This window comes from Tachypleus tridentatus, chromosome 8, assembly GCF_004210375.1.
Source record: "Tachypleus tridentatus isolate NWPU-2018 chromosome 8, ASM421037v1, whole genome shotgun sequence".
NCBI lineage: Eukaryota > Metazoa > Arthropoda > Merostomata > Xiphosura > Limulidae > Tachypleus > Tachypleus tridentatus.
The window spans coordinates 18,329,565-18,345,185 of NC_134832.1; the positions used below are offsets into that span (position 1 = coordinate 18,329,565).

The window sequence follows — 15,621 nt, forward strand, 5'->3', positions numbered from 1 at the left end:
TTTCAAGCTTGCGGTAAAAAATATGTCGTCGATAGCATTTATAAAAGAGCAAGTCATCCGTTACAAAAACGTTTTCAGGCTTAAGCTATACTATAGAAAGAATAAAATATGAATACATGGGTGGCGGGATATTGAGGTGGGCAGACCCACAATGCAAGTCGTGTACGCCTTAACGGTTCTTATTGGCTGTGGGATGTCTAGTTTTTTACCTCATTGCTCTTCAATACGTTCACCAAGTTACACGAAAGATGGGCTATTGTTACGTATAGAAGCTATTCTTAGAAAACTCCTGAAAACCTTGTGCCACGTGTCAGCCTGAAAAAGGTCATTCACATATCACATAATTTCTTGCCCATAAAATGGTTTAGTAAGTTATCACATTTCATCCGTGGATATTTAGTTATTCTGTTTCTTATACATATCTCACCTAGTGGAAGTTGTATTAGTTGTACTAAACTAACAATTGTAGTTTCACCATAAGATCATCTCTTGGGGTGGTGGTGGTAGGTGAACTAGAAAGAGGCTTAAGAATCTCTACGGCTTTATTATTTTTTAAAAGAAAACAATCGAGGGATTTAAACGTATATAAATGTTCCTGATGGCTTCAACAAAGTTCGAAACTTATTAATATTTTAAGTCAACTTTATACTAACATTTAATTTGTAGTTCTAATAAATGCATACTTATTTGTGTATGGAGAGTTTTCAAATAAAAGTAAAAACTATTTGCACACAATATCTCTCTCAAGAGAAACAACACATCTGTCAAAACTAAGCTATTAATCAGGACTAGATCAAAATATAGTTGTCCAACTAGGTAGATAAATGTATAGCGTGGTTCATTTCGCCCCTTATATTCAATTATTCCCTTTCTTTTGTTCCTTCTTATATGTATAACTTAAGAGAACGCCTTCAAGATGGTAGCTCGTGCTAGTGTTTCATAGCCCTAACAATAGCCTACTGCTTCCTCCCCATCAGGGCGGTCCAGTAGAAACATCATAGTTCGCTACTGGGCTCTCGCGCCGCTTATTATGGGCCATTTAGTTTTTCTCACCAACGCAAAGAATAAGAGCCGCGGCCACTCATTATCGGCCGTTTTTCTTTTTTAACTCCAAATAACTCTTGCAAGCCTCCTACGGCTGCTAGAGGTTGCGTTTTTACTTCATTAAGCGGCAAGGCCTAGCATGTTTTGACCATTAAGAGATCATTTTTACCAGCTAATTGCACCATTGCAGTTTCGGTCCTCTCTTTACTGACATATTTCAGAATATATATATATGCTGGTCGTTAGACTGGATTTTCTGATGGAGTTTGCTTCCTATGGTTTCAATTGAAGAAATTTATAAAGCCAGTGAGCAACCAAAGTTTTCTTACTTATTTCGCAATAAATGAATGATCTATTTCTTATAATATACCACTGTGAAAAGGAATCTTTCTGCTGTCTAATTATCCTGACATAATTTCATTTTACAATAATTAATATTTCAGGAAATATTATACATGTGTATATATATAATCAATGCTTATATATATATCGACATATAATGAGTACCTAAGGTTCCCCCGCCGGGACAGCGGCATGTCTACGTATTTACTACACTAAAATCAAGGGCTCCTTTCCCCTCGGTGGACACAACAGATAGCATGGTATGGCTTTGGTATAAGAAAAAAAAACACACACCAGTACCTAAGGCATGTACTATAAGCCTTTAGCGCAAAATCTTATATATTCATAATTTCTTTATTTGGATCCTTATGTACTAATGACTTAAGTCCTCAATGTTAATCATCTTCAGGTCATTATAAGAGAATGAAATTGATCCTCCAATATTAACAGTCTGCAGGTGGTTATTTAAAGATGGAATTGCACATCTATCATACACTGTTTGCAGAACGAAATAGAAACATGAATTTCTGCCTTCAATGTTCATCTTCTGGAGACAGATTCAGAAGGATGGATTTAGCCATTCACAACTAACCGTCCAGATGGTTGTGTAAGAGTGGATTTGTTTCTCTGTTTTTCAGGGCTCAGCATGGCCAGGTGGTTCAGGCACTCGACTCGTAATCTGAGGAGCGCGAGTTTGAATCCCAGTCGCATCAAAAATGTTCGCCCTTTCAGGCATGGAGGCGTTATAAAGTGACGGTCAATCCCACTATTCGTTGGTAAAAGAGTAGCTCAAGAGTTGGCGGTGGGTGGTTATGACTAAGTGTCTTCCCACTAGTCTTATACTGCTAAATTAGGGACGGCTAGCGCATATAGCTCTCGTGTAGCTTTGCACGAAATTAAAAACAAAACAAACCAAAAATCTTTGTTCACATCAGGTGGTCCTAGAAAAGTGCACTTGCTAGTACAGCGGTATGCAGCCGGATTTACAACGCTAAAATCAGGGGTTCGATTCCCATTGGTGGGCTCAGCAGATAGACCGATGTGGCTTTGCTGCAAGAAAAACGCAAACACACTCCTAGAAAAGATAATGTACTTATTCACTACACATCTCTTGAGACGTCGTGAAAAGGTGGATTTGAGTCTCCTCCTTTCGTCATCTGCAAGTGATAATGGAGATGAACTTATATTTCTTCTGAGAAATAACATAAGTGTAAAGTTAGGTAAAATCCAAATCAAACCTAAAACAAAAAATCCTTGAAATATCATAAAATAGCTAAAACAGATAATTATATTGCTAACAAACTTGGTTAAGTAATTATGACATCCAACGTAAACTGAGGCTTTATTGAGTCTGTTTCGAATAAGGTACGGCACTATAAAAGTAGTTTAGTTAGAAAAATGTTGACATTATTTAACAATCATAAAAGTCCAATTCTTTTTAGATTTCTGTTATTACATAGGGTATAAAAGTGCCAAAAATACAATCTCGAGGGATTATGATGCTTAACTCCGGGGTTCTATCCCTGCTGTTGGCATGACACCATTATCTCATTGTGCAACTTTGAGCTTATACAAAAATACACAAACAAATAAAGTAATATAAATAATTAAACAAAATATATCTTGATAAAACAAAAACAGTAGAACTTTTATTTAGGACTTAAAACAACTTTGATGATACAATTAGAGCCTTTCACTCCTGACATGATAGTAGACAGACAGATAGATATCCATATAAACTTCATTATGAATTTTCTTATTTTTATCCGTCTTATTACTCAATGATATTCCACGTGTAGCGATGTCACGATATCAGAACAGATATTTCTCTATTAAACTTCTCAGTTTTATTATTCCCTACACTAGTGCATAATCATTTAGGAATATGAGCATGTACATGTGGTTCTTGTTTTGTTAATCTTTCCAGTAATGTATTTTTCTTCCTTTTTTATTTCTCCAGTTCAACTACTATTAAAGAAAAGAAGAAATTTTCGAAATGTATTCACATTCTATCTCTAAGCACTGCTGTGCTGACTGCAGCATGGTATTTGGCCCACAAGTGCACGCTATGCAAGATAAATTGGGGTCAGCCTCTATACGGATATCAACTCAATGCAACCATTGATTGCGGTGCATCTCAATATTTCCACCGTTTCAGGTTGATGATTTTATTTTGGTAGCTACTACCTCTCTAACCATGGGAACTCACCAGCTTGACTTCTCTCTTTTACTCTATGACCAAGTAGACCCGGCTAGGCTAACTCTGTGGGAAAGTCGACCAACGGCGCCGTCTGGTATAAGTCAGTGGCGTTGATTACTCGAATAATCCGTCTTATGCTTTTCTGGTACTCCTGGTATTTTTTTATTATTTATTTAAGTTGAAAAACACATTCCTTGAAAGGGAATTCGAATAAAAACTTTCTGAAAGTTCAAATATAAGAGATACATTATTAATCTCATACCGAGTGCCTTGCAAATCTATAATATCTTCATTCATGTATATAAATATCGTATATTTGATAACATAAAAATATATTTCGTGAAACACTTTGGAACGTTCATCATTTGTGGGTTACATACTTTGTTTATTGGAAGTTTTCACAATCTAATAATGAAAGGTTCGTTTTCTTTCAAAAGTCAATTGTTTCGTAAATAAATGTTTTATTTTAAGAATTGTGTTGAAAACTACACAAGGACCTATCTGCGCATAGTTATCCCTAATTTTTAAATAATATACTATAAAAAAAAATTCCTGATAGCTAATAACACCCACTGCCAGCTCTTACGCTGCTCTCGTTTGAATGAATAATGGAATTTGACCATTAATATTATAGTGCACCCTTTGTCTCAAAGTACGGAGCGGAGAGCTTTCTTACCCCAATGGAACGGTAACTTTAAATCCTCGGATTAACGCTAGGAGACGCTGACCACTAGGTCACGCTTGTGCAAAAGTTAATTCTAAAAAAATAGTTCAAACTAACAATTTGCTGGATATAAAACAATGGCTGTGGCATTTTCCTGTTGGGAGTTTTTAGTATTATTGTATATGTTATATTATTTAGCTAGCAATGTCATCCATGAGATTAAGCATACTGTGTCTCTTGTTCTTTATTACATGTACTAATTAATATACCCGTACAATTTTTTCTTTTCTTTTGGAAAATGACTCGCATATAGATACAGTTGTCAGAAGCTGTATTTGTGTTTTAACATGTTAATGAACTTAACTTTCGTCTCCAGACTATATTGTGTTGTAGTATAACATTATAATAAAATTGTTTATACTAGTTACACTGGTTTCTTGGTAATTCTGTTTTGATGCATAAAAAACTTTTGACACCTAGCTGGCAGTATAAATTATGCATGAATTATTATTCTGATAAAACTTGTTATACAGAGGTTTTAGTACGTTATATTAAAGCGATATTGGAGAAGTAAATCAGGAAACCACGTGATAGCTACAGCCTATATAATTTTCTGGTGGAACGGAATCTATCAGAATTACATTTTGACGTTGTTTAGCGTTACGTAAGTAGGCAGAGTGATATCACTGTAGTTTTGGAAAAAGTGTATCATAATCCTTTGCAACAAAAGTTATATATATATGTATACACGTACAACATAAAGATATATTTAGATTGAGGATTTATAATTTCCAAGACAGAAATATACCTCGTACTTAATAACATTGGCAAATAAAGAAACATGATTCAACTTGGGTAGGACCATCGAGAAAGATGCCTATAACATATTAGCTCGTAACAGGTGAAATATCATGAACACGAAAGTCAGTAGCAAAATCACTTTATCTATTTCAGAAAAGAGTACGCAATATAATCATCGGACTTGGCACTTACAGATTTTTGTGTGTTTGGAGTATTCAAACGAAGACTGGTAATTCATGTTTTGGTAAACTTGACGGATTATGGAAAGAAATAAGGAGGAGACGTGAGCTTTGAACATGACAGCTTTACGATGGAATCTTTTGCAATTTAAACTGCTCTGCAAGACTATTTTCAAGTTGCACGGTTGTCAGATGGAGCATGATCTGACAAGGGGCGGGGCCTGAAACAAAGTAATGAGTCTTTAGAATCGTTTTAATATAACGTTTTTAACCTCTGTAAAGTGGCTTAAATACCTTGCTGGTGGATATTAGTTGGTGTGTATCTATAATACCTTATATGTCGATGATATATGGATGTAATAATCGAAGTACACTTTTATTAATTGATATTTGGCACGTATTAAGTAATTTTTTTTTTTTTTGCTAGTAAGTAATAGTTTTAATGTAATATATGATACATCGAGTCAGGTAACACTAGAAATAGGTTTTTTAACATTTCGACGATAGGAAGTGCTCGAAATACTAATAGTATAATTTTCTTTTGTTTATAACACCAGGCATTCTGTTTCTAATTGATAACTAACTGGTATTAGATATTCTGTTGTATTACATACGAAATACTTTAGGGTTTTTTTTTTTGTTTGGTTATAGCGTTGCAGAAGTAGGACATGATTTAAATGTAGTACTTCAAGTGTTTTTCTACGTGAAATAATACTGAATATTTAGTACTTATAATGTTATGCTGGTTTATGTATCGTTTATCGTATACTTAAAGTTCTTTATGGCAATAATATATCCTTGGTTTCCGTTTGGTTTGGTTTGTTTTGAATTTCGCACAAAGCTACTCGAAGGCTATCTGCGCTAGCTGTCCCTAATTTATCACTGTAAGGGTAGGCAGCTAGTCACCACCACCCACCGCCAACTTTGGACTACTATTTTACCAACGAATTGTGAGATTGACCGTCACATTATAACGCCCCCATTGCTGAATGGACGAGCATGTTTGGTGTGAGGGGGATTCGAACTCACGACCCTCAGATTACGAGTTGAGTGCCTTAACCACCTGGCTATCCGGGCCGCTGCTTTCGTTTGTTTCTTAGATTTAAAATTAACGAACAAAGTTCGCATTATTAATGGTATGTTTTTTTATCTCGATCTTTATTGAAATTTCTTGTATGTGCATCAACGAATGGAAACTTCTGAGTTTATTTGTTCTTAAATAATATATATATTACTTATAAATACTCATTACAGTATATTAAGACTTGAGACACGACACATTTCGTCTTTCAACTTTGCTTCTATTTATAAAGAGTAAACTATTTTTATTCTTAGATCATACGAAAATAAATTACTTAAAGATATACCTAAAATATATACATATATATATATATACCACAGTATAAACATTTCAATCAAAAAATATCAAATTATTATTTCTTCCAATATATCCATATAATTTGAGCATGCTTTAATTACATTATAAGCTGTTAATTCGAATATAAATACGAAAAGCCTTCTATTTATCATAATATTTTTCCGGTAGATGCAGAGTGTTATTTACGTTGACTTATTTTTCATTAACTTATTCTTAACACTTTCAGAAAGTAATTGTTATATTATCTTTCCTTTAATTGTTAATATAATTGTTGTGTATGAACAGTGTCAACTTACCAAACTGTAGAATTGAAGTCCAAGGTTTCGAGTTCGCAAATGCTGCAAAAATACCCTGAGTTTTCAGCTGTGGTTACATTACAAAAGTAGCTACTAATTCCACTCCTCAGTTAAAAGAATCAGTGTGGACTACATATACTGCTGGTTGGTTGCCCTTCTTCTGAGCAGTATTTCAAAACTAGGAATATCTGTACCCAGAATCTTGGGTTTTTTAACCTGACCGTTTAGCTCATGTGTTACATAGAGCTTACTTTCAGGTTGAAAAAACAAACAAACATTGTGTAACCGTAATATACAGATTTATAGTCATTTTAATGCAACCTCAAGAAAATTATGTAATACCTTCTTTTCGTAATAGTGTTTTTACTACTACATTCATTGAATCGTATCTGTGTCATTTTTAATTGTTTGTTTGTTAGAGCAAATACACATACGTCCACCACGGGAATTTAATTTTTTATAAATATATATATTTTTATCGTAGATTCAAAGGATTATATCATACTAATATCTAGAAACCTTATAAAATGTATCGATCTTTAAATATTTTAATTGTTATATAAACCATTCTACTAGCTACACATTTTGTATACAATTTCAGTCAGTGTTTTCAGTTTGACCATTTTTTATAATTACCTATCCTAATATGTTACTGAAATCGAGTTGTGACCTAAATAGGCTCCACATTTCATGTACGGGTGCATAATAAAAGTGACAGTCAATCTCATTATTCGGAATTGACTACTAGTGTTGTAGGATGGCTTGCCTTCTCTCTGGTCAGTAGTTATAGACGAGGGACGATTATACTGAAACCTTGGAGGAAGTCCATTAAGTGTTGGTTAAATATTCCAGTTCATTCATACATTTATACACTTTTAGAGATGGAGGTTTAACTTTTAAAATACACTCATTCCATTGTTTGAAACTGTACATAAATATCTATCGTATTTCTTTACATTTTTTTAGTGTTCGAGTACTACCTAAGGACGGGCAGGCCAAGTCAAACCCCAGCAAAAGACACAGAGAACGACTTAATGCCGAGTTAGAAAATATTGCAAGTTTACTTCCCTTTGAACAGAACGTGTTGTCTAAACTGGACAAACTTTCAATACTTCGACTCAGTGTTAGCTACTTACGCACGAAGAGTTACTTCCAAGGTGAGTGCTTTTGCTTCAAGTGAATAAACACCTAAGTTTAAATCATTATATATGTATATATAGCACCGTAACAATGTGAACATATTTAATATTACAACTATAGCAGAAAATGCCTTTATGTAACTTGCTGAGAAACAATCGACGTTGGTTTAGTGTTTAAAAAGTCCTATCAGTTATCTATTAAACAAACACCCAGTTTTTGTCTGTCCCGAAAATTTCCAGAGTACCTTACTATATAAATGCACATGCGCATGCGCATGTATTTCATTTCAACGGTTGTAAGTAAAAGGAGGATGTAAATATGCTTTAGTAGCCATTTTGCATGACATCATATTAAAAAGTTATCCAAGTTTTTTTTAAAAAAGTCTAACGTTAAGCTGTAACATTCTAAGTTTATTCATTGATAGTATTAAGAACGGTAAACTTTAACCTTAACTAAAAAACTAAAGCAAAAAATGAACGCCGGATATTTTTTCGAATATAGGCCGTACTTAATATAGGTTTGACTAATGTTAGGCCTAAGACAAGTAGACATACAGATTTCAATGTCTGCGATAAAAATTATTTGGTATTATTCTAGAAAACTTGAACTTAAAAGGAAAAAACCTTTGCAATAGAGATAATTTGACCATTAATATTTTGCGGGTCCCTGATGGTTAACATAGATTTTTGTGTTTGAGGAACTGAAATTATTGTAACCCGATTGATCATCACAGTGTCATTGAAACCCAGTTTAAAATAAGGGACGACGTTTTGAAACACATTATATTTACATGGGCGTCAGCAAAACTTTCTTGAGGATGAGGGTATTCGTTCTATTTTGTTTTGTTTCGCGCGCACGTAAAACTGCGCTTGTTATAACGAAAACTCCATGATAAGCAAGTTGTGTTAAAATAAGTATTCATATAAGTATTAAACATAAACTTGATCCTATCTATACATTACTTAACTGAAACTGATGTGCACATAACAGTTATAGGTAAGTAAATCCATTCGCACTTTATTTCATGTTATGCGGTAGATATACTGTAATATGAATTAAGCACCATATCGAACTGGCTAAGGTGTGAAAGGTTTGATGAGTATTTAGTTAAACTAACGAAAATTAAATCATGAAAAATTTACCTGGGCAGAGCGTGTATTTAAATAATAGCACTTGCTTCGTCAGATTATCATTTGGTCATTCACTCTGGACTGGCTATTGTCCTTTCAATGTATTTCAACACGTTAGGTAACGTTAATGATTATGCACTTATGCTACAAGTACATGTAAAGGCTGGTGCAACTAATATTTGTTTCTGGTCCAAAACGAGATTTGTTTGTAAACCTCCCCCTAGTAACGCGTCTGAATTTTTCAAAAGTTTATTAAAATATAACGAAAAAAAAAGGTGCTTTAGTGTATAATCTTATTATGATTTTCTGACCCCCTATTCGTAATTTCTTCGTTCTCATCATAAGGCTTTTGAGTGTTTCAAACAAGAAACTTCTAGAACGATTAAATTACAAACCACAGTCATCTCACCAGCAAGCCAGCACGTAACTATAATTGACGTTTAAAGCATGTGCCGGTTGTATAGTTGAGATCTGGTTTAAGGAATCGATTAATATGAGTGTGAATTGATGAGAGGTTTAACACGTTGCATCCTCTCTGTCTTTATCAAGTTAATATCATTCTTGGCAACATTACTCACGACGTAGAATTCAATGCAATAATCAGATATTACGGGTTAAAGTGCACAACCTGAAACAACGAATAATGCAATAGTTTCAAGAAGTAATAAGAATTATAAATACACAACGTAGTGACAGTTTAATCATGCAAATTATCAAATTTAGAAACAGGCTAAATAATCGTATGCATACTTATTATTGAGGTCACTTCTGTGATAATGTTATAAGAAACAAGGTTCACTATACTCGTATTTTGGTTTTACAAACGTGTTACTCACTTTTTGCCGCACTGCATATTTAGTTTTAAAATCTCAAAATAAGATGTTTTACTTATGTTTAGTATATATAATTCTATTTTTCACTTTCAAAAATAATTAATTACAAAAAATCACGAAATTAACAATGTGAAAAATATTCTATCGTTAAATCAGCTACAGTTGACAACTGATAAGTTGTATCTTTTTGAAAGCTATGTTGTTGTTATTTTTTTACATCCTTTGAAACAATTGTTAATTCTAATCAGAGTTTAACTGGTATAGGTAGACACTAAAAATGTTGTTTAATGTAATTATAAACATACGGATACTTTTTGATACTGGTGAAGTAGTAGCATTTATCGTCAGCCCTTGTAATAAATAACAAATTTTATTTAAACTGAAAACAATACGTTTACTGTCTTAAGACAAAGTTCGGATTTCCTGTCAGCCGTGGGGGCGTTATAATGTGACAGTCAATTCCACTATACGTTGGTAAAAGAGTAGCCTAAGAGATGGTGATGGCTAGCTGCCTGCCCTCTAGTCTTACACTGCTTAAGGGCCCGGCATGGCCGAGCGCGTAAGGCGTGCGACTCGTAATCCGAGGGTCGCGGGTTCGTGCCCGCGTCGCGCTAAAACATGCTCGCCCTCCCAGCCGTGGGGGTGTATAATGTGACGGTCAATCCCACTATTCGTTGGTAAAAGAGTAGCCCAAGAGTTGGCGGTGGGTGGTGATGACTAGCTGCCTTCCCTCTAGTCTTACACTGCTAAATTAGGGACGGCTAGCACAGATAGCCCTCGAGTAGCTTTGTGCGAAATTCCAAAAAACAAACAAACAAACATACACTGCTTAATGAGGAACTGCTAGAGCAGGTATCCCTCATGTAGTTTTGCGCGAAATTCGAAAAAACAAAACAAAATACACTAAGACATTGTTTTCTTTTTTGAATTTCGCACAAAGCTACTCGAGGATTATCTGTGCTAGCTGTCCCTAATTTAGCAGTGTAAGACTAGAGGGAAGGCAGCTAGTCATCACCACCCACCGCCAACTCTTGGGCTACCCTTTTACCAACGAATGGATGGATTGACCGTAACATTATAACGCCCCCATGGCTGAAAGAGCGAGCATGTTTTGTACGACCGGGATTCGAACCCGCGACCGTCGGATTACGATTCGAAGGCCTTAACACACTTGGCCATGCCGGGCCCCACTAAGACATGAAACGCCACTCTATAATAACTGTAAACAAGCCTTCCAATGGCACAGCGGCATGCCTGCGGGCTCACGCCTTTAAAAACCGGGTTTCGATAACCGTGGTGGGTAGATCAAATATAGCCCATGGTGTAGCTTTGTGCTTAATTCCAAATAAGCAATCAAGCATACCGCGATAATTGCTGTATATTTACCATACTAGTACTGTGTGTTTTCTACTTCTAGTTTGTAATAAAAAACAAAAAAAACATAAAAACATTTCTACTAATAATATATTCATTACGTACATCGATGTTTGAAGGACAAAGAACCACAATATGACTGGTTATTGTATTTATACATTTTATTTTGTTTAGTTAATTATGAAAACAATACGACAACATAAGTGGAAATTAAACTGTGGTGAAACCAAATATGAATTGTATCATCTTGGTCAGTCACAGCAACAATTTTTTGTTTTTGTTTTTTGGAATTTCGCACAAAGCTACTCGAGGGCTATCTGTGCTAGCCGTCCCTAATTTAGCAGTGTAAGACTAGAGGGAAGGCAGCTAGTCATCACCACCCACCGCCAACTCTTGGGCTACTCTTTTACCAACGAAAAGTGGGATTGACCGTCACTTTCTAACGCCCCCACGGCTGGGAGGGCGAGCATGTTTGGCGCGATTCAGGCGCGAACCCGTGACCCTCAGATTACGAAGCGCACCCCTTAACGCGCTAGGCCATGCCAGGCCAACATAGCAACAAACGATATTACAAGATCTTTGCTTTCTTAGTCCGGCATGACCAGGTGGTTAAGGCATTCGACTCGTAATCCGATGTTCGCGGGTTCGGATTCCCGTCGCACCAAATATGCTCGCCATTTCAGCCGTAGGAACGTTATAATGTTACGGTCAATCCCACTAATTCGTTGGTAAAAGAGTAACCCAACAGTTAGTGGTGGGTGGCGATGACTAGCTGCCTTACCTTTAGTCTTACACTGTTTAATGAGAAACGACTAGCGCAGGTGTCCCTTGTGTAGCTTTGCGCGAAATTCGATAACAAACAAACTTATATTTCCTTCCTTACGCACAAAGATACTTACTCTGTGTGAGAGATTAAATGTTTGCATTTTGTTTGTAGCAAAGGTAGCAGTTTCGTTCTTCTTTATAAATATATAAGAAGAAAGTGCTTATAAGCAGTTTGATGGTTCTGAACAATTTGCGATAATAATATTTTAAAATAATTTCCATCCATTATAATCAGTATAAAGTACCATACTGTTTTTTATAGTAATTATGGTAAATAGAATAACAAAGAGACACAAACACCACCCAATATGAAAGACAAAATTGTTTCGAATATATACAGGTTTGTTTCATTTAAATTGACTTTTAACCTTGTGCTTTAGGATACGTTTCAACCTATAAAGGATATTCGGACAAAAAAATTAGAAAAAAAACATTTTTTTTCAAATAAAGTTGCATTTTCTTCAGTCACCTTGATTTCTGTCTTGACCCAGAAACTATCCTGTAAGATATGGTTCTCTAGAACCAAGGATTCACAATCATAAACAATCATGATCTGCCGACCCGCAAATCGAATTGAAATGAATGATTGGTTAACAGAACTAAAGTATTTTTATTACCTATTATCTAACGGGCGTTTTTCGAAATTGTTTTCTCAGTAATGGTTCTTCGTTCACGTGCTTGTTTTTCAGCAGTAATGCTTCACGTTTTTCTTAAATGTATATTCCTAGAATTAAGAGGGTAATACAAGGTTTTATAGCATCGACAATAGCAAGAAAGCCTTGCCGACTTTAATATTACACGCTACAGTGTTCGTTCTTTCACCAGTCTTTCATGGATTACACTAATATTGACATTAACTTTCCTTCTACCATTAAAGACCGCTGTTAAAGTATCTTTCATGTTATAATGGACACTTTTCTGTACACACATCTACTGAATATAATAAATAAGCCTACATGTGCTCAATGTTGTGCAACTGAATTCTTAAAAATACATGAGAAACGTGATCTGAGCACCAGGCCTGCAATGGATTTGATTGTCTCTTTGTTCGTACCTTTCAGCCATCTGTTCCTTATACATTTCCACATTTATTCGAGAATTAGTACCCGACGTTACACATTGATACAGGATGACATTAGGGTCTGGTCCCCCATCTGATTTCATATTGGTCGAATTCTTGAAAATATTATGCCTTTCTTTTCATTATTAGTACCTTTATGTATTTTATTGCAATTTTCATGTTTACTATATTAAGAAAAGAATATAAGCACAATTTCCTAGCCTTTGTTACAAATGAGTTTTTTTTCACCGGTCCAACGGACGGATTCTCCATCTAGTTATGCAGGGTGTCCCAAAATAAAGTAAACGTACTAAAAATAAAGTTGGATAAAATTTGTATTATTTGATATAAAACAAAATTAAAAAACGAATGACTTATAAAGTCTTGTAAATTTTAGTTATTTTGATTAATAAACTTCTACATGTCTTTCATCATTAGCTATAGTCTATCTAATTCTGTGTTCGAATTCTCAGAACACGTTTTCCAACAAAGCTGTAGGAATGGGTAAGACATTATCAAGGATACAAAGCTTCTGTTCCTAAAGAACTATTGGTTTGTTATGGTAGAGTTTTGTTTACAAAAACCCTCAAAGGTAAAAGTTCAGAGGGGTGAACTTTGGGGAGCTCTTCAATAGTGTAATTTTACTCAAAACCAGGGTCAGTTCCGAAACCTGCAATAAAATACATTCATAATTAATAAATTAATTATACAATTAATTAATTAAACAATATAAATAATAACAATAATAATTAGCTTCAATAAAACTTCCAAGTCTTGAGAAGATATTTTGTTTTGAATTTTATTGTTATCTCAAATAAAGAAAAAGTTATTTAACTTTCTTTTTGGCATATTCATTTCGGGTAACCCTGTACAATAAAGTCCGTCTACAATGAAATGAAACACACCATGATAAAGGATACACAAACATTGTTTGAAAAAGTGCTGAAAAGTTGCGAGTAAAATTGAACTATAATCAAGATTTAACCGAATTAATGCTTGTATGTTGTAAAACGTTCCAGTAGATCACACGATAATTTTGAGGTATACTGTTTATGGGCAATTTCAAGAGACTGATAAAGTTACACTCGTAATAAAACAACAACACAGAATGAAGGGGTGTGATGCAAAAAGATGAAAGTATGGCTCGTCCACTGGAATAATAAAAAGTTATAAAACCGAGTCACTTGACCAGTTGGTGATCCGTAAATATTTTTCAAGTGTTCTGCTTATTAAAACACCCACGTGACACGAGAGAGGTAAAAAATAGCAAGAGAACGCTAAGACGGGAAAGTGGTGAGTTTGTTTATTTGTCTGACTCTCGATATACAGCATATATTTAGTAGTGTTTTATTACTGTTGTCAAGACGGTAGTCGTTAGTTCTACACAGTAATTCATTCAACACAATCAGACACAATATTACGATAGATTTAGTAGTATTTTATTATTTTTGCCACGGGGAAGCCATTCTAGATACATTCGAATCATGTAATAGAATCCAACATTGCAATAGTTTTTGTGGAGAAATCATAAACAAATGCACGTAACAACAACGACAGAAACACAGGTATGGGTATGTTCTTTGCTTTTGAGTTTCGACAAACCAGAAAGTCAGCCACAGATATGGTTACCAGTCATTATATCTCACTCATCTTAAAGGTTTTTTCTTCAGTGGTTTAACAGTCTAAAACCAGGTAGTTTATACAACTCAGATCATATAAAAATTATGAGGTGCTTTCTGTACAGTTGCAGAAAAATTACTTCTTCTTGGTCTATGTTTCTGATAATTTTATGAATGACAAACATATCTTTAACACCAAAGTCATCATTTCGTACACACTTTATAAAGTTTTCAAACATTGCAGCTAGTCCGACGATCATCGTCTATTGAAAAACTTCGTAACGATTTTTCATTAAGGTTGGTAACATTTGGTTTAATTTTCAAGATACCTTTCATGACCGCCTTTAATTTTGTCCTTTCGTTACTGCCCGGCATGGCCAGGTGGGTTAAGGCGTTCGAATCCCATTCGCACCAAAGATGCTCGCCCTTCCAGCCGTGGGGGCGTTATAATGTGACGGTCAATCCCACTATTCGTTGGTAAAAGAGTAGCCCAAGAGTTGGTGGTGGGTGGTGATGACTAGCTGCCTTCCCTCTAGTCTTACACTGCTAAATTAGGGACGGCTAGCGCAGATAGCCCTGGAGTAGCTTTGCGTGAAATTAAAAAAAATAATCATTTCGTTACTGTAGATTTTGCAACTAAATAACTATCCAAAATGGCGGAAACTCTGGAAAGATACGTTTCATTTGTTGAAAATGGAATCTGAGCTTAAATCCCAGCTCAGCTAATGGCGTGATC

The 15,621-nt window shown here is 35.0% G+C and overlaps 1 protein-coding gene across 3 annotated transcripts in view; it reads left to right on the forward strand.

Moving 5' to 3' along the window:
- LOC143258602 (uncharacterized) overlaps positions 1–15,621 on the forward strand; it is a 206,216-nt gene that overhangs the window by 40,660 nt on the left and 149,935 nt on the right. For all 3 annotated transcript variants that reach the window (XM_076517802.1, XM_076517801.1, XM_076517803.1), the window contains exon 2: positions 7,871–8,061. In XM_076517802.1, the coding sequence (XP_076373917.1) occupies positions 7,871–8,061 (191 nt within the window). The remainder of the gene's footprint in view (positions 1–7,870; positions 8,062–15,621) is intronic.